The sequence below is a fragment of the Lissotriton helveticus genome, chromosome 9 (assembly GCF_964261635.1).
Source record: "Lissotriton helveticus chromosome 9, aLisHel1.1, whole genome shotgun sequence".
NCBI classification, from domain to species: Eukaryota; Metazoa; Chordata; class Amphibia; order Caudata; family Salamandridae; genus Lissotriton; species Lissotriton helveticus.
This window is the reverse complement of record NC_136070.1, coordinates 1,003,566,646-1,003,588,189: the sequence shown is the minus strand read 5'-3', so window position 1 is coordinate 1,003,588,189 and position 21,544 is coordinate 1,003,566,646. Positions and strand designations below refer to the sequence as shown.

At 43.5% G+C, this 21,544-nt stretch overlaps 1 protein-coding gene across 1 annotated transcript in view; it reads left to right on the top strand.

Annotated features, from left to right (window-relative positions):
- PLEKHG2 (pleckstrin homology and RhoGEF domain containing G2) overlaps positions 1-21,544 on the top strand; it is a 458,610-nt gene that overhangs the window by 343,308 nt on the left and 93,758 nt on the right. Inside the window, exons 9-10 of the mRNA XM_078661322.1 lie at positions 16,537-16,719; positions 19,187-19,279. Of these exons, the coding sequence (XP_078517448.1) occupies positions 16,537-16,719; positions 19,187-19,279 (276 nt within the window). The remainder of the gene's footprint in view (positions 1-16,536; positions 16,720-19,186; positions 19,280-21,544) is intronic.

The following is a 21,544-nucleotide window of genomic DNA, read 5'->3' as shown; positions in this document are numbered from 1 at the left end:
AGGACATTTTGAAGGCTTTTTTGAACATATTAGTCTTGCCTTTATGACTTAATGAACACTGTTTACTATGGGTAGTCGTGAATCTGATGCTCAGGCACATAATATTTGGTCTCATGTGAAGGAATTTCTTTCAGAGAGTGAAGTACTTTGGCAAGGTCTTGTGTTATGTACAACTGATAACTATTCAATATGATTTTCTTCATTGCCTTAGCTGCATCAAATATTAACATAGTTTGAGTGTGCTCTTGGAAAAACGTGCTAATCCCCATGTTGTTGGCACTGGTAAATCTTCTCATTTTAGTAATCTGCATACAGTCACCATGTTTATAATAGCAGATGTTGTGTGGATGTTTGAACACATTTGGAAGGAAATTAGAAAACATTTGCAAATGTTCTCCTTTCATGCCGCCTGGACAGGCCATATAATCCGAGCATTCCTTCTATTTTTCAAATACTTCTTGGTATTTTGGTGTTGTAGCGTCTAGAATTATAACTATTTTGTTCAAGCTATTGTAGTTTTCTTTCATTGTCTTCCACTTACCATTTCTTTAGCTAAAAGTCTGTCTTCAGTTTTATGTTGGTGGAGGATGCAAAGGGTTTTGAGGCTGTGACTCCAACTAGAATGTTGTCCAAAATCAAATCATCTGGTTGTGGGATTGGAGAACATGTACCATTTTAAGTTTGGCAATGATCTACAATACACTGAAAAGGCTTTTGCGGACCCTGTTGCAGTATTTTCATAGAACTTCAGTAGATGATTTAAAGTAATATGCACTGCCCAGATACATAAGATGAATTTGGGGAGCCAGGTTGTGGTGCCAAAGACCAACATCAATTCGGGGTAAAGATGGCACAGCTCAGGAACAAAGTGAAAGAAACAGGGAAGAGGAGAGAAGGGTCAGATTGACAAGAGGTAGTAGGCCAGGGGCACTAAAATAAAAGTGGTGAATCAAGTACCTAAAAAAGGTTTGCCACAATTGCAAATTGGGCAGGTATGAGGTTCAAAGACAGGCTGTGTAGGTGTTTTGGAAAATGTGGGAGACTATATGCATGTGTGCTTGCTACAGGCAATGTTTATGGGAATATAAGGGAAACCAACATTAAACAAGCATTTGCAAGCAATAGGTCTTCCATTTACGAGAATGTAAGCTATTGTAATTTACAACGGCAATTGCTCAAACCTTGTAAATGCGAGACCTATTTTACTTCAAAGAAGCGCCCGCCATCGTCAGGGGCTGCTTGAAAGTGAAAGCGTACATGGAGAGGAAAGCACGTCGTGCCTGCAGTAGGAGAAATTCATTAAAAAATAGTGCTTACGGATTAAATAAGACATACAATGTCGCGACAGAAGCAAAAGGACTAGTCGCCATGGGAGGTTACACATACAGACAAGGCGGTACCAAGGAGGGACTAGCAAGCCTAATAACCACTTGGAAGTCAGTGCTTACAAAGGAAAATGACACAAGCCAATTAAAAGTATATGCGGAGAGTGGGCGGGCTTCAAAGCCATACTCTACTACTGCATGACTAGCAGCAGCGCATGCGCTACCCAGGCTCGACCTTAAAACGACCCACCAGACCTTAAAGCAGACCCACTAACAGACAAAAAAGCAGCCCACACACTGTTAGACTATCCTGCCAGATTCCCTATAGACTAGACTGAGCCTGGAAGGGAAGGGAAGCAAAACAAAACAAATTTATAGAGGAACTCTGAATGTGAACTAACTGTTGCCGACGAGGAGAGAACTTTTTTCTTCAAACTGACTCTATTTAAAATAGCCTATTCCGAAAGTGCTGGCCGGGCTGCTCCTGGTCTCAGACTGGTAAGCCATCTGTATCTGACCGGGCCCTTTCTCCAGTTCTGCCTCCACAGGCCAGGTCTCCACCTTCACCATAAGGTCTTGTCTGATCTTCGCCTAACTACTGGCGTCGTTTTCCCTTTTTTCCTGTTCTTACTACTCTCACCCTTTTTATTCACTGGCTTCAGTTTCAAGTTCCTGATGCCAACCACCAAACTGCAAACCTATATTGTATGCTTTGGGCTATGTAGCACAAGAATGGTACTGTTCCAGTTGGCAACAAAGGCTTGCACTACATAGACTTCAAGGTATTTCCCTTGGTACATTACGGATGGCACTATCAGAAGGTAAAACTACAAAGCGGCAGTTCTCGGGGTACCTTGAGGAACATCTTTGATGTACTACTTAAGCTGTTATTATTTGGCTTGAAGAAATTAGATGCAACCTTGTTACTGTCTAAAAGTAGAGGTCAGAATACATAGTTTTTGTTACTTGAGTCACAGTATCAGACAATGCTTCAACAGACATGCCTTAGGTGCAACTTTTCTACTGTGAGAACATGGTAGAGGTGAAAAGCATTGGGATTGTCTTTTGATGTTCAGATGGTGGGTGACAGTTTCATGTTCCCACACACTGTTGGTTTGCTGTTGATGGCTAGCAGCCTTTCACTTTCCAACAGGAGGGTAGTGCCATGGTTGTGATTATCTTCTAAACCACAAGAGCATTCAATGTTGTAGCTCCATTCTCACAATTTATTTGAAATAATATAGGTAAAGTGGTCATGTATCACAGGCCACAGACAGCAGATACCCTTCTCTAGGGTGGCATTTATAAGAAGGGTGCTGTATTTTCATCTGTGCGACACTTCAGCGATGAGATAATGGTCTTACAGTGTTTAAAAACCCTTCAGTAAAGATTGGCCTCACTGGGCTGTGTTAAGACCTGTCAGTGCAGAGCCCAAACCTGCCTGGCAGTCATTTGTGAGCTCAGCCCAATTGTCATTCCCCATTCGGTCATGGATTAGCTGCATCTACTTTCAAAGCCTCCAGTTAATACCTGAAATGCCTGTAAGGAATGTTCTAGCTTTAGCCTGTAAGCATGATAAATAGCGGCGAGCTTGCCACATTACATTTTTCACGGAAATTCGAGATATCTATTTTATTACTGCACTTTTATATAAAATACATTTTATTTAATACAGGATGCACATAAATGTATAAAAAGTTAAGAAAAAATGAAATAATAGCATGCTGCAGCCTACATGTCTTACACTATCTTAAGAATACAGTATGTCTTTAAGGATCCTATGTATATGAAAATTACTGGATTTCTGTTCTGGTCATCGGCACGCCGGGCCACATTTTTCATTATTTCATGCAAAGCAACTCAGCAAGTCAGTGAAAGGGAGAGGGCAGGCTTGTGCCATATCTATCAATATCTATCAACCATTCTGATGCATTCTCAGGTCTACCAGTGTTAGTAAATCTGGGAATGCTTCAGAATCCATGGGTAGATGCATTGGAACACCTGTGCTCCACCTGTGAAATGCTTCCCTGGGGCAGAGTGACTCACGTTAGTGACTTGCGCTGCCTTGCATTACTCCAGATTTACCAAGCCATGCAGGTACACGCATGGTGTCTCATCTAGGTTTTGCATTGCCTGTGCGTTACCTTGCGTGGCGCAAGGATGATGCAAAACTTTGATAAATATGGCCGCAGTGTCACAGAGTCGAACAGCATACTGCACACTTGACGTCACAGACAGATATTAACAACATACATAAACACAAAACACCACACAAGCAAACAATAACACGTATTAAAAAAAAGCTCTATATACATTCACGATATACACAGAATACAGTGGATATATACTTAAACGTATAGCGGATATTTATTTAAACACATCACTTCCTTTTATAAACATGTTATACAATAAATACGATATATGATATTATGCGATATATATAATTTGAAGATGACACGGACAAATTAGGAATGCAGTCTTCTGTGGACAGCTTTCTTTAGGGAGTACAGAGTTTTTACTTAATATATGTCTGTTCCTGCATTCATAACTGATGGGGCCAAAACCGTTTAGTGTTTTTTTCTAAGAAGTGATGTTGCAAGTATTCTTGTGTGAAGTGTTAGTTTGCTGCTGACACTCGTCCTCTGGCAAATGGGCCACAATTGGTTCTTGTGGGTCCAATGTGCTGCCCTCATCCGTCCAAGCCTTACTTTTAGCATGCCCTAGAACCAGCCAGAACTCAGAAATGCCAATCAACTGCCGACCTGTGGACTGGGGGTGGAGACTAACAGTTGCTACAGTCACATATTATTTCCTTAAAACCCCAGACTTGATGACAGGGTATCTCAATAAATGGAAAGAAGAATTTTGGCATTTTCTTTTTTATAGTGTTTAGAACTTTTGTTACAAGCACACAGACCCACCTGAAGGAAGAAACTCTGTAGCCTCCCCATTATATCTTTTTATTGCAATCATTGGGGCATTCTAATAATTTGTATAGAAGCTTCCAGAAAAAGTCTTTTAGATCAATAATGCATGTACCCCCCTACCAAAGTTTTTTTTTTCTAGGATTGAGTTTTTGTTTGCGGATCCTCGTAGGTGATATTGAAGTTTATAAAATGTCCTCTGTTGTAATGTTCCACACATTATAACACAGGCTTGGATTTCTTTGGCGAGATTACTGAATAAACCCTTCTCTATTACTGTGCTGTGGCCGCCCTCCCCGAATAAGTGGCTTATTACAACCATAATTATAGCTCTGGGAAGCAAACTATCATCATTAAGGGCAGTGGGTAGGAACTCTTGAGATCTGAGGTGTGGGAACTTGTCGGACAACTCTCGGTGGATGTCTTGCCAGCAACAATAAAGCCGCACTATGTTGGTGGGTGTGTGGGACAAGCGCTTTCTAAACATGAGGGGACATGGCTTTTTCCGCAGTTATAAGTCCCTGCCAGACTAAGTAATAAAAAAAAATCTGCAAAAACGAGCATTGTGACTTTGAAGACCGGCTAATATTTTAATAGCTGCAAAAGAGCGGCGTTGTTTGATATATATACACCCCACACTATGGGAATGCTAGTGGCTTAATCCTTGTGTTCCCACAGTCTTCCCGTCCAGCAATCATGATTCCTCGAACTGCCCTAGCTATGGGGTCAGGCTGGCTTTTAAACCCAATCCACCAAGGGCAGCAACATGGTCAGGTTGGATGAAAGTTCTCCAGTTTAAGTCTGTGTTCTGTAAAGGAAAAAAGAATAAGAGGTTGTTCCTCAGATGGAGGCCAAAGGGGGTTGAAAGTGATCCTGATCTGCTTGTAATTGACGTCTCCGAAACACTACTGTAGCAGAGGTGGTCCAACAGGATATGTATTAGATATATATACATATGTGCAGAGTGTAATATGCTATTTATTACCATTGGTGCATGTGAATGCAAAGGCAAGAGGCAGCGGGGTCCCTGTATTAAATGTACAATTCTCCTTTTCCAGTGGAATAAGGGTGTCCCAAAACGTGTTACTTTTCCATATATCATGGGTTTTAACATGGCCGACTTCTCCAAATCTGCTCCAAAACCGCCGAGTGAAAGTCCACAAAATGTTAACATAACATTGGTATTTTGTGCTGTTTACTGCCTCTTCTTGGTTGGTATCATCCTTTTGGAGGTATGAGAAAAATGTGACCATCCATTGAGCATGCACCAGTGCTAGAAATCTGTAATTTTTTGTGATCATTGTAAAATTGCAGATCATTGATTACAAGAAAAAGAACAGCAAAAACTATGCAGGTGTCATTTTGGCGCATGTGCAGTGAACTGCTCCCCGAAGTTGCAGAATATTGGGAATAAATAGGAAGAAAGCAGTACAGCTGGGGAGCTGATGCTGTATGATGCTGAAAAAGCAAGAAATAAAGAAAAACGCTGCAAAGCGAAGAAAAAGCACGAGCATCAGTAAAGGAAAGGCAACAATGTGCAAAAAAAAAACCTTTGAAATAACAGTGAGTGCAGTGGTACACCCAAAGTAATGGCAAAACAAATGTGGGGCAAGAAATAGGGAAATAGTCAGTAAAATGTGAATACAACAAGAGTAACATAAAGAATCAGTCTTAATGATGTTACATGGTCAAATAAGGTTTTTAAGTACACCCAGACTTCTCTGGCTAAATGCAATAAATACCTAGGTCAGATATTTAGGGGCCCATTAGGATGGCGGGCGGATTGCCCCCGCCGGGCTGGCGGTACTCACCACTGGCCCGCCGGGGGTGATCCACCCTCCATCCACACAGCAAAGACCCCCGCCATATTATGATGGCTGGGGGGTCCGCGGCGGACGGAAAGACCGTCTGCCGCTTTTCCGCCGGTCGACCGGTGTAAAAAGTACCTGCAAATGGTGGTGGTGTCTGAAAGACACCGCCCTCCATATTACAATGCTGGCGGTCGTATGCCTTTCCTGGAAAGGCATACAGTCTTTGCTTTGGGGGCCCGTTGCGGGCCCCCAGGGTGAATGGGTTGTGGGGGTGCACATGGGGGTTACCTATGGGACACCCCCTCATTGCCATACACTACATGGCAGGCACCACGTGGTGCCTGCCATGTAGTGCATGGCAATGCTGTGCACAGTCCTTTTCCATTGCGGGGGGTCTGCAGCCAGCAGATCCACCCGTAATGGAAAAGGCACAGGATGTGCCCGCCATTGTGGCGGGCGCATCCTAATGTGCATGGCGGGACCGCCGCAGCATTGGCGGGTGGTCCAGCGCTCTGTTATGGTGGCGGGCGGACTATTTCCGCCCGCCATCGTAATCAGCCCTTAAGTGTGGGCATTTTTTACATTTAGTTCTGCTTCTTTTCAGAGTTTGATCTGGCAACACTGTCATTAGAGCGTAGTATAGTCGATTGGGTGCCTGCTCATGCCAAGGCTAATGCCTCCATAAAACGAATATTCTTTTTTTATGCAAATAGCGGGATTTGTTCATAAAATAAAAAGTATGCTACAAATTTTTCCCAAAGCAGCAGTAACAACTGTCATAATTGTAGAACTTTTTATTTTTGCGTTAGGAGAGAACGTTTTGGCAATTGAAACATGGTAATTTTGTCTCTAAAAAGGGCTCGTTTGTTTCTTTAACTTAAAATAAAATAGGAATGCTCTCAAAGCCAGAGAACTCTGATGTTTTCGTAAATGTCATTTGTTCTTTCATAAAGTACATTTCTAACTTTCTAAACTTTAGAAAGTCATGAAGCTAGCCAAAGTCGGATACTTACATCTCTGTAAAGGTTGCACTCTTAACTGTTCCAAAAATGTGAAATATCTTTTTCTAAGAATGGCTAAAACATTCTGTGTGACTGTTAAAAAGGAAAAGAATGGAAAATGTTTCGACCCGACAGATGTAAGGAAAAACCACAGCTATTTAAATGCACTTTCCATTTGAGAGTGTTTCAAGAATGGCAGTTAATCCTATGATTGTGCAAATATAGAGAAAAGAGGGCTATTACAGAATCCCCAAAGCATTAACTTGTAAAGGGATTAAACCTGAAGTGTCTTTCTGAGATGGGTTTGCAGTGCTAAACAAGAGTGATCTTCAAAACATGTTTTTTTTCTTCAAAAAGTAAGCACCCCTTTATTAGCAGAACAGTCCACATTTTAATGTTCAAGGCTTATGAGAGTTACATATGTTGGATTTTGGTATCTTCTGGAAGGGAGTGTTCCTTGGTTTTCAAAGTTTGAAAATAATTTTAGTTTTCTCGTACCAAAATATTTTGTGGAACCTGAAAAACATAATCTGAAATTTGGGAGTTATGGTTGAAACTCACAAAACATGCACCTATCTATATACATGTAGTAAATACACAGCAGTGGTGATTCGCACTTAGTAGTTATGATGTAGTTGCACTTTTGATTTATAAGACATTTTTGAATTTGCCTGTAACTTTGGGTCCCGTGGGTTAAGGGAACATATTATTATGAACCTAAAAAGGCAGAAAATCAGACGTTGTGACTTACTAGGCAGGCATAACTGAAAAGCTAAGCTCATGAATTCACAAATAAAACCACAACATTATTTCAATTTTGAAATCACTTGAAGGGTGTGGGATTATCTGAGAATCTTTCCTATTTCATCAGAATTAGTAGCAGTTTTAGGTCAAGAATGCATCATTGTTGTCTGCACCTCACTGTCAGTGGAGTGATGTTTTCTTCATACTTCAATCACAGCAACATTTTGGGTTTTTGATAGATGGGCAATTGACCTACTCAGCAACTCCCAATCTTCTCTACATTTTTGGAAAGCATTGATTTCTTTGTATCAATGTAATGCTATCCACTTTTGAGATGAATGAGGCTGGGCTTGGTGTGGCCTCTTGTTAGTCCATAAATCTACATACAATTGTATAGATATTTGGTTATTTAAATAATGTCCTTGGAGCTGCAGGCAGTTTACAGCACATTTGACATTTTTTTTCAATATGCATTTTGGAAGAACTACACAGGTAAGGCCATTTCAAGTTGGAAATTATATTTGCCATGAAAATGTGTGTGGCTTCCCATATCTCCTGTGTTTCCTACCATTTAAGGCCGGCCCTTTTGAGCACAACACCAATTATTTGAGTGGCCTTTGGGTCTGCCCATTGCTTATCTGTGGTTGGTTTTCTTGTCAATCTTGCTTGCTTGCTTCTTGTTCAACGACTTTCCTTTCACTTCCTGTGTTTACCTCTCCCCTGGAGCATAGCTTTGTTGCTAGTCCGTTTGAGTGGATGACGTGTGTCCTTCCATGGCTGACAATACGGAACTATGGGCCAGATATAGGTGAAGTCAATTTAGCGAGCCCTTAATAGCAATTTTTACCGAATCGTTATTAAGGACTCGCAAAATTGAATGTAGGTAGGAATCGCAAAAAATATTTGTGATTCCTTAATACTCCTTAATTGTGAATCGCAAATTGAGATTTGTAATCAAGGAATACCATCCCCTTCATTCCTATGGGCCAAGAGGCCCATAGGAATGGATAGGATATGTGCCCGCAATTTGTGAGTAACCAAGAGGCACTCGCAAATTGAGGGCACAATTTCAAGGGTTCCAAAAGGACACCCTGTTGCGCCCCTGAAATGTGCATGTGTGCACATGTGGCGCACATACATGCCCTAAAGGCATGCATGTGTGCCACATGGCACTCTATAAAAGGCCAAAAAGTGCTTTTTGAAATGAAATCACAAAATGCCACCAACTTGAAGTTGATGGTATTTTGTGATTCCTTAAGGCAAAATCTCATTTTGCAATGCCTACCAGCATAGCATGTAGGGAATTGCAAATTGCAATTCTCTAACTGCTTGCACAAAATAAGGAATCAATTCTTGCGATTCCTTATTTTGCGTGCGGGTATTTACCTACCTACATTGCTCACAGCCAAATTGTGCTCGCAAACGCTGAAATTCTGCGAATTTCAGTGTTTGCGATCGCAATTTGGCTTCCTACATCAGGTCCCAAATTTGTATTTTAGTTCTCCATTAGTGTATTTGTGTTTATTGCTGTCTTTCTTCTGTGTTTCTTTCTCTCTCACACCCCACCCGTGATCACTGTGTTCCACTCATCGATTGCTTGCTCATCTGATTTTTATTGTGCTATTCTTTTTATTGCCCCGAGCTCCTCAACGTCCCTGCCTCTCCATGACCATTGTTGCTCCCCACAGTGGGAGAGGCAGGGGGGCAATGAAGGATTGTGGGAGAGCAACTCTTCCTTGTTCCCCTTCAATCCTTCATTGCTCCATTGCCCCTCCTTCAACCCCTGCACTTCCTGACTTTTTCCTATTCTTTTTTTTCTTTCTCAGTTTGCTCAGTAGTTGCCATTTGCTAACCGGTTGCTCTTTTGTTTGCTATGCAGTTTCACACACTTTTTATATTTTTTAATTTATAGCTCCAAGAATGGTGTTTACCATCTTGAAACTTCATTTTAAATTACAATATATATATATGAAATCACTGCAGCATCTTGACACGTACATGTGCATCATGGTGACTCAGGCATGTATATACGTCATCAAGTTAGGAACATCCAATTTGGCTGGTTTGGGGGCTTTTTTTGCCACTGCTGTTCTGCGTTGGCATAAACCTTTTTTTTTGTTGCTAATGCTGTTCAGCATAGACAACGCGCAATGGCAAAGCCAAAAGTCTTTGAAAGGTGACACAGTGACTTTGCCTGTGGTTGTTTAACAACTGAGTACAGGCAGGGTTTTAAGTGGGCCGGGTCCTTCCGGGGCGCAGTACCAGCAGTTCTAAAAACCAGGTGCTAAGTCGGGTTCCTATCGGGCTCTGCATTTTTGCCCTCACCCTCTGTGAAAAAATAAATCTTAATTCTGCAGCAGTACCACCCTTCATTGCCTTTGATATAACTTCAAAGAGACTCGTAGTTCTTTCACAGTCTCATCATGTCAGAACTTAAGAATTTTCAATGTTCTATAAAACAAAGCCATAGTTGTTGCTTATTTATCTTATGCAACTAACAACCATTGACAAAGCCAATAGTTTTGGCTTGTTGTAGATGTAATGTTACTTGTATTATATATCTGGATGCAATGACAGAAGCGACAAAATACCAGTCAGGTGGCACAATATGTTAAGCACAGATTTTCAGTTTACGTGTTTTTAAGCCACGCGTTTAATTACATCGGTCACTCGCTTAATTTGAGCCGGTGATTTCCGGTGCTCGGCACTGACACCTTATTGTCAGCACCGGGGCTATGACAGTCTGCCACATGGTGGCGCTGTCTTGCTAATGTCGGTATGAACACAATAACAGCAGTTTATTTGTTCAATTTTCGATAATAATGACTAACACCTGCCTCCCAAGCCATTCTTCTGGTTTTTGGCCCCTGGAATAGTCTGACCAATCGCACTTGTAGGAGTGTGAAGGTTAGTAACTGTGTATGTACTGTCATTGGCAGTTAGCGTGACCAACCGTCCGTAAATTTCACAGACTGTCCGTAATTGGGACCTCTTGTCCGTTGTCCGTGATGATCCCTTTTACGGACGCCTTTTGTCCGTAATTTTGGCCTTTGGTCCCCTGTGAGAATCCTCGAAGCCCTGATGGGGCCGCCATGCACTCCTCTGAGTGCAAGAGCAGCCCCACCCCACCCATTGTCATTCTGTATGCAGGCTGGTTGCCACATACAGAAGGACAATGGGGCAGTCTGAGCTGCAAAGCATGTGGTGGGCCTCCTCCAGGCTCGGGCATCCTGTCAGAAGGAAGAAATGCACGATAACACCCTTGCTGCTACGAGAGAATCCAGTTCATCAAAGTAAGGCGGTGCAAGAAGTTAAAAAAAGGGTTATAGTTCTTTCTCAGTGTCAACATTTTAGAACTGATGCATTTTCAGTATTATATTCAAGGAAGTCTGGGTTGCTGCTTTTTTATTTTATGCAACTACCAACCATTGACAAAACCTATAGTTCTGGCTTGTTGTAGGTGTAACATTACTTGCTGTATTATATATCTGAACACAATGACAGAAGCAGCAAAATGCCAGTCTGGCGGCACACTATGCCAAGCATAGATTTGTAGCTTAGGTGTTTCAAGCTATGCCCTTAATTACATCGAACACCCCCTTTGGAGAGGCACCTCTGTTTTGTCATCCCACTTAAAGCCCTGGAAGCAACAACATGTCACAGTCACCTCAGGGCCTGGCACTGTGCATCATGCATGACTCATGACTTTCAAGGTTCCAGATTGACTATGTGCAGGGGCACCTTGAACCCCTCCCTTGCTTTAGGAACTTCAGCGAGGGGTGAGTTCCTGATGAGTCTCTTCTGTCTGCAACTCTGTGGACAAAGGTTCAGCTCAAAATTAATGTGAAAAGGTGGGTGAGAGAGTAAGTGAAGGGATGGCTGGATGCATTAGTGAAAGGGTGAATGGATGAATGAAAGGGTGAATGGATGGATGATGAGAGAGAATGGGTGGATGGATGAGTGAGTGAAATGATGAATGAATGGATTGATGGTTTGATAAGTGAAAGGGTGAATGGATGAACAGATGAGTGAAAGGGTGGACATAAGGATGGATGAATGATGAAAGGGAGGGTACATGGGCAAAAGGGTGGCTAGATGAATGAAGGAGTGAAAGGGTGGATGGATGAGAGAAAAGATGGATGGATGGTTGAAAGGATGGATGAGTGATAGGGTCAATAGATGGATTCATGAGTGGATGAGTAGATGGAAGGATGGATGGATGGCTAAGTGAAAGGGTCAATGGAGAGACAAAGGGAGGATGGATGGATAGATGACTGAAAGGGTGAATGGGTGGAAGGATATGTGACTGGGTGGATGGATGAAAAAGTGAAATGATGTTTGGATGGGTGAGAGGGTAACTGGCTGAATGGATGAGTAAATGGATGGATGGGTGAAAGAGTGTATGGATGAGTGTATGGATGGATGGATAGGGTGAAAGGGTGGGTGAAGAGAGAAGGGGAGGATGGATGTGTGGATGACTGAAAGGGTGAATGTGTGGAAGGATGAGTGACTGGGTTATGGATGAGTAAGTGAATGGGTGGCTGGATAGGTGAAAGGGTAAATGGATGGTAAATGGATGGTAAATGGATGGATGGTGGAAGAATGGATGGATAATGGATGGATGAGTAAAAGTGTGGATGGAGGGATGGATGCGTGAAATAATGGATGGAAGAATACATGATGGATAGGTTTGCAAATGGTTGAATATGTTTGGCTCTGAATTAGCTGCATCTTATGCTTGCCACTTTACATCTCACAATGTCTAGCCGAGCAGATCTTCCCGACCATTTTTCTCACCAAACATGCCTGCTCAGGATCATCAATTGTAAACAAAATATCACACTGGACAACCCAGTGCTGTAACCATATATATAGATTATGATCATATGAAATATCACAAAAAGATCTGCACAGTTGATCAAAACTGCATGCATACTGAAAAACCGTGAAGTATGCGATTGTTTTAACCTAATATAAACTTATTTTGACTAGTGCTTAAATGGTTGTCTATTTACTTACTTGCATAATATTGCACAACCTCATCTGATGGGTCTGTAAAAGTTACCTTTTGTCCAGAAGTTTTGTCCTGAATTTTGACCTCCTGTCCTGAATTTTTGTCCTGTATTTTGACCCTTTGTCGTGAATTTTTACACTCACTGTCCTGAATTTGCACCCATGCCAGTTGGTCACCCTATTGGCAGTGCTGGCATGGGTTATGGGCACTGCAAGCTGCAGTGGCCTCCCGACGAGAGCCCCGGCACTTATCCTATCACAAATTAAGCACTCACGCCCCTTTAGGAGACCCCCCAGTTTTTTCATCCCACTTGAAGCCATGACCTCAGTCATGTACAAAACATCAACTCCTGTTTTAAATAAAATGAAAAGATGCTGAGGTTACAACTGTTTTACGCACCATTGTGTAGGAAAACACATTTGACAACGTTTTGTTTTCTTTTTTAAAAGGAAATATTTTTTTTCCACATTTTGGCTTTTAGTGGAAAAAAGATCTGTTTAAAAGTTAAAACCGCAAACCCTGCGCTTCATTAACGTAACCATCGTTGATGAAAAATCAGCCATTTCATTTGTTATGTTGTTTCTAAAAACAATAGAACTGTGGCTTGCGCAAGAGTATATGTAAACACTGAAGGCAATTTAAACTGCGAAAACAACCCAAGTTCTTAAAGCCTTTACCATCTCTTAATTCATTGCACAGACGTTTCTGTTACAACAACGCCATGTACATATTTGCATTATCTAAGACCTTCGTATAATAGACCTTATGATGTAGGAGAGAATCTGTGATTCTTTCGAAGTACCTCAATACATGAGTTTACAAATAAACGAAAAAAGAAAAAGACTCATTTTGCCTTACTCTGGGGACGTGATGCCACCATGTGGCAAGACTAGATATTGCTCCTCAAATTCTCAAAATCTGCTCTTTGTTTCTTACTGCACATCTACACAACCACTCCCAATGAAGTACGTTTCAGGACCACATAGAGCACTAGAATAGAAAACAATCGAAAGCGCAAAACTGGAATAAAAGTAATTAGGAGGTAAAATAGTAAAAGAGTCTTAAACTGGCCGCAAAGTTTCAGACCCTATATTTTTGGTCGCAATTTGAAGCAGTTCAAAAACCCAGGGAAGAATGAAGAACCTTCACCTGTCCAAGGAAGGTCAAACCTGGGGAATGAAGGAGAGGACCACTAGATAATTAGAGTGGTAACCGTTCATGTAGACAACTAGTCTTTTAACACAGTACAGCTTTACAGGTCATCAAAGTTAACTTGTATCAGTAGATGCCAAACCGTTTGAGGATTACACGCACCGGCCTCATGGAACACCCAAGCATCTAAGAAGGCCCTGCATGCAAACAAATATGTCCTGCACCAGTTCAAACCAGTAAAGAATGAAGTCACAATTTCCGAGCGTTTTGATTGGATGGTGCATGCTTTGAGTGACCTCAGGGCATATAATCCTGTGCTGACTGTGGCAGCATCACACCTTCTCATTGAACTGGTCAGAGTCTGACATTGTTCGCTCATAACTCAGAGATTGACTGAATCGAATTGGTTAATGGAGGACACAGGCTTCAGATCTAACTCTTGCTACACCCAGTGACAGGGATGTATGACGTTACAACGTGGTCTTTACACCGCGATACGTTTACAACGCGGTCATTACAACACAAGTTGTTACAACGACTTGCGCTAGAAGCACTGGACTTAGGAATAGTAGGATTTACTATTCCAACTCCAGCCTATGTAACAGTAGGGAAGGTGTTGGAATAGTAAATCATACTATTCCTTAGTATATAGCGCCATCCAACGCAAGTCGTTGTAACGACTTGCGTTGTAATGACAACGTTGTAAACGTATCGCGGTGTAAAGTCCTTGTTGTAACGGTTGTCTCCCAGCCACAGTGTTCAGCTTCACCAGCTTCCCATCCATCAACCACTTGAAGACATTCAGCAAGGCTAGGGTTTGCAACCCCTCTAGACTGGATCTGTTATGGGCCTGGTCTGTGGTTTCAGCACACAGAGACACCACTGCAGGCCATATCTCTGTGTTTATGCATTAAATTGTAGTGAGGGGAGCACTGTACCCTGTACTTTGAGGCTCCTGGTTTAAGAAGGCAGTGATCCAGCCTGCGATATGACATTTGTGACCAATTCTTCGCCACCCAGGGCATTCAGAAAGTGACAGATATTTGCGAAGATTTGTTTTTCACAAATGGGAGGAAATGGATTTAATAGCTGGACTTGTCGAGTTTCTCACACAAGGAATTTGTTGGGCAGTACATTCTTCAGAATATAATCCGGGTTCCCTGATCCTAATCCTAAAGTCATACAGGTCGAAGTACACGTTATATATAATCCATGTTCACTCCATCATCAGTGATGTATTCAATGTTTAATTGTCTTACAGCTTCTTTTCCCATTGTCAGATGATTTCAATATTTCCAGTTATATCTTACTCGTTAAACCTATCCTGTGAAGACCGGTTCGTAAGATTTTAAAATGTCACACATGAGCTGTATTGTGGGTCACACGTGCTGTACATGCTGATAACATAACATGTAACATTTGCTTATAGGAAATAGTCTTCTGGGCAGATATTGGATAATCTGTTTTGGTACATTGATGGCAGATTGAACAGTTATCAGTTCCCATGTGTCCTCTCAAATTAACATAAAACTTCCAAAATTGAACAGTTGTAAGCTGGCTTGCCAGTTCCCAAAGGCGCGTACAAGCCTTTTAGTCTGTGGATGAACGTTAACAGAGTGTTTTTGTGAATCAGTTTAATTTCACAGATTGTATGCTCGTATGATTAATGCCACACTATTCCACATCCACTGGAGATGGAGCCAATTGTCTTTTAGTAGGAGTCATTACATAGGTATTTTTTAAAATCTGAAATCAGACACAAATGGGGTCCAGAATGCTTGGATCCAGGTTATACATCGAAACGCGCCTCCACATGTGTTCTGGAGGGATTTGCATGGCGAACACACATCAGAAAGAGTGCAGGGTAGAGGGTGGGGGTCAGACAGTGGAGAGGGGCAGCTATAAAAATTTCCTGGGGTCAAACCACACAGACACGCAGTTCCCCCAGTTTCTTCTTGCACCCCCAAAAAAGTCAGCATTGAGAGCTAAGTCGCACACTTTTGAAGGCAGACTCTATACGGGCATCCACTGTAGCTTGACAGTTGTCTCATACTTTGAAACCATACCTTTTCTCTTAAATCCCATAAGTGTAGCCCGACCTTCTGGCCCCTCCGTTGCAGCTGTTGGTACACGTGTTGCTACTTCTTCTGTTCTTGCTTGGTTTGTTGCAGTGTTCTGCTTATCTTATTGTTAGTGCATTTGCTGTTCTGTTGCTGGTATGATTGTTGCCACTGTGTCTGTGGCTTTCCTTCTGTTATTGCTGCTGATGTCATTGTCACCACTGTTCAGCACCTATTGTTTGTCATTTGGCACTGCTGCTGCTTTAGTTGTTTCTATTGTTAGCACCGTAGTTCTCTTCCACATAGTGTTTTTGTATTGTTGCTGCTACATCAGTTCTACTACCACTACTGCTCAGTGGCAGGATACCACCCCCCCCCCCCTACCCTCCCTAGATATAGTGCTCTACAGATCTGCATAACAAATGTTCTTGTCAATCATAGTTCCAGGATTTACACCGGCCATAACCTGTATTTATGAGTACACCTTGTGTTTTCTAACCTGCAGGAGATCCAGAGTCTGCTTGTGAGCTGGAAGGGGCCAGATTTGTGCGCCTTTGGTGAGCTGGTTCTGGAGGGAACATTTCGTGTCCAGCGCATGAAGAAAGAGCGGGCTCTCTTCCTCTTCAGCAAGATGCTGCTGATTGCCAAGAAACGCGGGGAGCAGTTCGTCTACCAAACACACATCTTTGTAAGCTAAGTAACGTGATGCTGTGCATTCTGCATGCCCCTACAGAAAATGTTATTCAGGCCAAATCCCTACATTCTTTCATTTACATGCATGCTATCAAGAACTCTATTTTGGAATGTCACAGAGGGGGTTTACATTAAATCCAAAGCTCAGTCTCAATTAATCAGGGAATTGTAAGCCTGCTACTCACCCGTGAGGGTCTCAGGGCACTGGGGGTGAGGTGTGGGGGGGGGTTGCTGGTGGTCAGCAGTTCCCTTCAGCTGAAGAGCCAGGTCTTGAGAGCCTTCCTGAAGGTGTTCAGGGAGGGGGCGTATCTGATGTCGATCGGGAGCTTGTTCCAGGATTTGGCCACGATGTAGGAGAAGGCTCTTCCTTCTGTTTTGGCTCGGCAGATCCGTGGAGTTTATGCGAGGACGAGGTTGGCAGATCGGAGCTTTCTTTTGGGTACGTGGAGGGTTAGTCTTTCGTTGAAGTATTGGGGTCCGGTGTTGTGTAGGCATTTGTAGGCATGGGAGAGGATCTTGAAAGTGACTCTTTTCTCAACGGGGAGCAAGTGGAGATTCCATAGGTGTTGGCTGATGTGGTCTTGTCGAGGGATACCAAGGACGAGTCTGGCAGCGGTGTTCTGTATTGTCTGGAGCTTGCAGAGTAGAGATTTGTTTATGCCGGCGTAGAGGGCATTTCCGTAGTCCAGTCTGCTGGTAATGAGTGTGTAGGTGACTGTCTTCCTTGCCTCGGGAGGGAGGGGGGGATCCATTTGAAAGTCTTACGGAGGATACAGAGGGTGTTCAAGCAGCTGGAGGCAACGGTGTTGACCTGTTGGTTCATGGAGAGGTAGGAGTCGAGTACAATGCCGAGGTTCCTTGGGTGGTCCGATGGGGGCGGGGCGCTTCCAAGGGCGGTGGGCCACCAGGTGTTGCTACATGCCAATGGGGTAGTTTCGAGGATGAGGACTTCTGTCTTCTCTGAGTTGAGCTTCAGACAGCTGTTGCTCATCCAGGTTGTGACGTCCTGCATTCCTTCCTGGAAATTGAGTCTGGAGGTGGTGGGATCCTTGGTGAGGGAGAGGATGAGCTGAGTGTCGTCGGCGTAGGATACCTATGCTGAGGCCATGCTGTTGGACGATGGCAGCGAGGTGGGCCATGTAGATGTTGAAGAGGGTTGGGCTGAGCAATGATCCCTTGGGGCACTCCGCAGTTGATTACCGTGGGTTTGGCGAGGAAGGGTGGCAGCCTGATCCTTTGGCTTCTGCCGATGAGGAACGATTGGATCCATTCGATTGCGGTTCCTTGTATGCTGGCATCATGTAGGCTGGTGGCGAGTGTGTGGTGGGAGATAGTGTTGAATGCTGCTGACAGGTCGAGTAGAATCAGGGCTGTGATGTGGCCTTGGTTGAGGAGGATGCGGATGTAGTCTAAGGTGGCGAGTAGGGCAGTCTCGGTACTGTGGTTGCTGCAGAATCCGGATTGAGAGGGGTCGCGGATGGTGTTGTCAGTTCTGCGTTGAAGGTCTTCTCAGCAACTTTCACCATAAAGGGGAGGAGCAATATGGGCCGGTAGTTTTTGAGGTCCGTCTGATCTGCTGAAGGCTTCTTGAGCAGGGGCCTGACTTCTGCACATTTCCAGTTGTCCCGGAAAAGTGCCGGTCTCGAAGGTGGTGTTGATGGTGCGTGGTAATTCTGGTGCGATGGCGGTGGCGACTCTGTGGTAGATGTGTGGTGGGCAGGGGTCTGTGGGGGCCCCTGATTGGATGCCTTTCATGGTCGAGGCGGTCTCTTCGGTCGTGATCGGTGTCCAGGAGTAGATGGTGGGCTGGCTGGTGTTGCCGGAGGGCGGGATGGTTGCGGAGTCAGGGGTATGGTCGTTGAAGTTGTTATAGAGGTTTTTGGATTATTATTGTGTAATACCATCATTACATCAAGGGGCAATGTGTGTAATACTTGTCCATGACCAAACACAAGTAGTCCCTGTCCTGTGACTTGACCCATTTGGGAGATTTCTCTTTTAGCCTTGTTCTTACAATGTATCCAGCATTCTGTTTCATATTTGATATTTCTGTATAATTTCCTTATAGAATGATATCTGACGAAATAACTCCATTCTGAATTCTGATCGATACTTGCTCCCATTAGCTTTGTGAGTGAAGGCAGTTTAGTCTACCTTAGGAGGGATTCCATTTTATTCGAGCCATGCCAAGCCCGAAAATCAAACTCTGGTGCCAATTTCCACTGAGGTTGGCCATTGCCGTCTGGAAACGGACAAAAATTACATCATATTACCTTGCATTTCTAATCGTGAAGCTGCAGCTTTTACTGTTTGTGTGTCATCTTTGACAGGTGTGATCAATTTTGGAGAAATTGTGTTTTTGACCTAAGGGAAGACTGAAGTCAATGAAATTGTGCATGGGCATTTCACAGTTTTACTAATTGACATAAAAATGCACCTCATTCTTGTGTCTCCTCCTGCAGTGTTGCAACCTTGTCCTGATCGAAAATGTGAAGGATTCTTTGAGTTTCAAAATTTCGGATCTCAGCATTCCTAAGCAGCAACAGGTTGTCCAGGTAAGGCCCTCGCTCAGGATAGGACTGGTGTCTAAATGAAACCTGGGAAACTATTAAGTGCCATTCCCCTACTGTATGCAACAGGAAATCATGTGCAAACTTTCCAGATGTGCTATCCCACAAATACGTTGGATCCAATGTCCTTCTTGTGTATACTTCTCAGCTTTGCTGCCCTAAAGATACAGTAGATGGTGGGTTCAGTAAATATGCACTTCCCATCCATGCTGCCCCACAGGATCAAGACCATCAGTGACCACCCAATCTGCATACATTCCACCCTAAAGATGCACGATGTTCTGAGTCCAACACATCTGCATAGTGAATCCAGAAATGCTACCCAATTACAGGTCCCAGCAAAATCACCCCTCTTGGGTCTATTCAGTTGTCAGTTCACAAAGTGTAAATCCAGGATACAAATTATCCTGCTTCTTCTCATGCAAGAGCCCTAAATTAAAAGGGAGTTAAAGTCCTGAACCATCCTATTTTTCTAAGTTGTGAATTACAAGAGGTATACGCAAGGCAAACACTTCCTGGTCCATTGTAGCGATTTTTACCTTTGTGATCTAAGACCCCAACCAAGATGTTGCTCGCATGAATCAACATATAGATGCTGGAAATCGAAGCAAAATCAGACAGTTTTATTTATTTAGATGTTTTATATTTTGCAAACCATGTTGCCATCCTGTGGCAGTGAGTCTGTAGGACCATATATTATTGCTGTGTAAGTTCCTACATGTATGATCATGGTAAGAACAAGTCTGTGATTCATGCTCTGCGATGGTTTGAGGTTATTCATGCTCAGCAAGGGTTTGCTATTAAGTCCATGATGATGAGCGGGTGAGTGGGAAGTGACCAACTGGTGCTGATGCAAGAGGGAAGGAAGATGTTGGGCTGATAATGCTTGCTTGACTCTTTTCTGCCTCGTTTGGTGAGCTCAGTCCCTTGAGGCGAGTCGGAGTGGTCATCCACAGTCACAATCCACGAACTGGGAAGCTTTAGACCCTGGAATCCGGTTTCAGAGCCTGGTAGGTTAGCATGGAGGAAACTAATAAAGTAGGCACTGGCAATGCCAATAGGCCTCCCTTGTTGTGTTTGTGAATGGTTTTAGGTGAACTTGAAGATATATATCTCCATGAATGAAATTATACTTGTATAGCGCAAGGCTACCCTGAGGCCTCCCAGCGCTGTTGATAGAAGAGTAGAGGAGAGCAGAAGCCGTGATGTTAAGGTGAATGTCTTAAAGAGGTGGGTTTTTAAGAGTTTCCGGAAGGCCAAGAGGTTGTTGTCCTTATGTAAAGTGGGAGGAAGAGTGTTCCAGATCTTTTCATCATTAAACGAAAAGGAGCGTCCACCCCATCTGGATCTTCTAATTTTCTTGGGGGGGGCCAAGCATAAGGAGCTGGGTCACAGGGTACTGTGAGGGAGATAGGGAGTGACCAAGGAGTGGATAATAGCCGAATTAGTCTTCCGGATGTCTCTGTGACCTAGGCACATAGCTTTAAACTGTATCCTAGCCTGACTAGGGAGCCAGTGGAGACTCCTCAATGTTGGTTTGGCAGATTGCCACCGCGGAATCTGGAGAAGCATGCAGGCTGCACAGTTCTGAGTTACTTGCAGTTTGTGAATGGTGAATTGAGGAGCACCGAGATATAGGGCGTTCCCATAGTCAAGGCGAGCGAGAATAAGGGCCTGTACCATAATTCTTCTTGCCTGGAAGGGGAGGAGGGGAATGATTTTCCGCAACATTCTCATCAGTCATTAACACATGGCTGAAAGCTTGATGGCCTGGTGTTAAAATCAAGAGAGCTGTCCAGCCATATGCCAAGGCTTTTAATTTGTGCCTTAGGAAGTGGAGCAGGGCCTGGTAGACCGGCCACGGGATGGAGGACGGAGGGTTGCCCAGGAGCATAATCTCCATTTTGTTCCCTTTGAGCTTGAGGCAGGAGAGTTCCATCCACACGGCCACCGCCTCTAGGCAAGGACCTAGGGTGCTAGACGACCCCTCAGGGTGATTCAATGCTACCACTAACTGAGTGTCGTCTGCATAGGTGATGATCTTAACGCCGAATGGATGGACAATCTCCCCAGGGGACTCATGTAGATGTTAAAAAGCGTGGGGCTCAGGGCAGAGCCCTGAGGAACCCCACAGCTGAGAGGCAACCGGGAGGACAACACATCTCCTTCAAAGACTTGGAAGAAGCGGTTGCTGAGGAATGACTGGAACCAAGTCAGTGCTGTGCCTGACACTCCCATGCTTTTATGTGG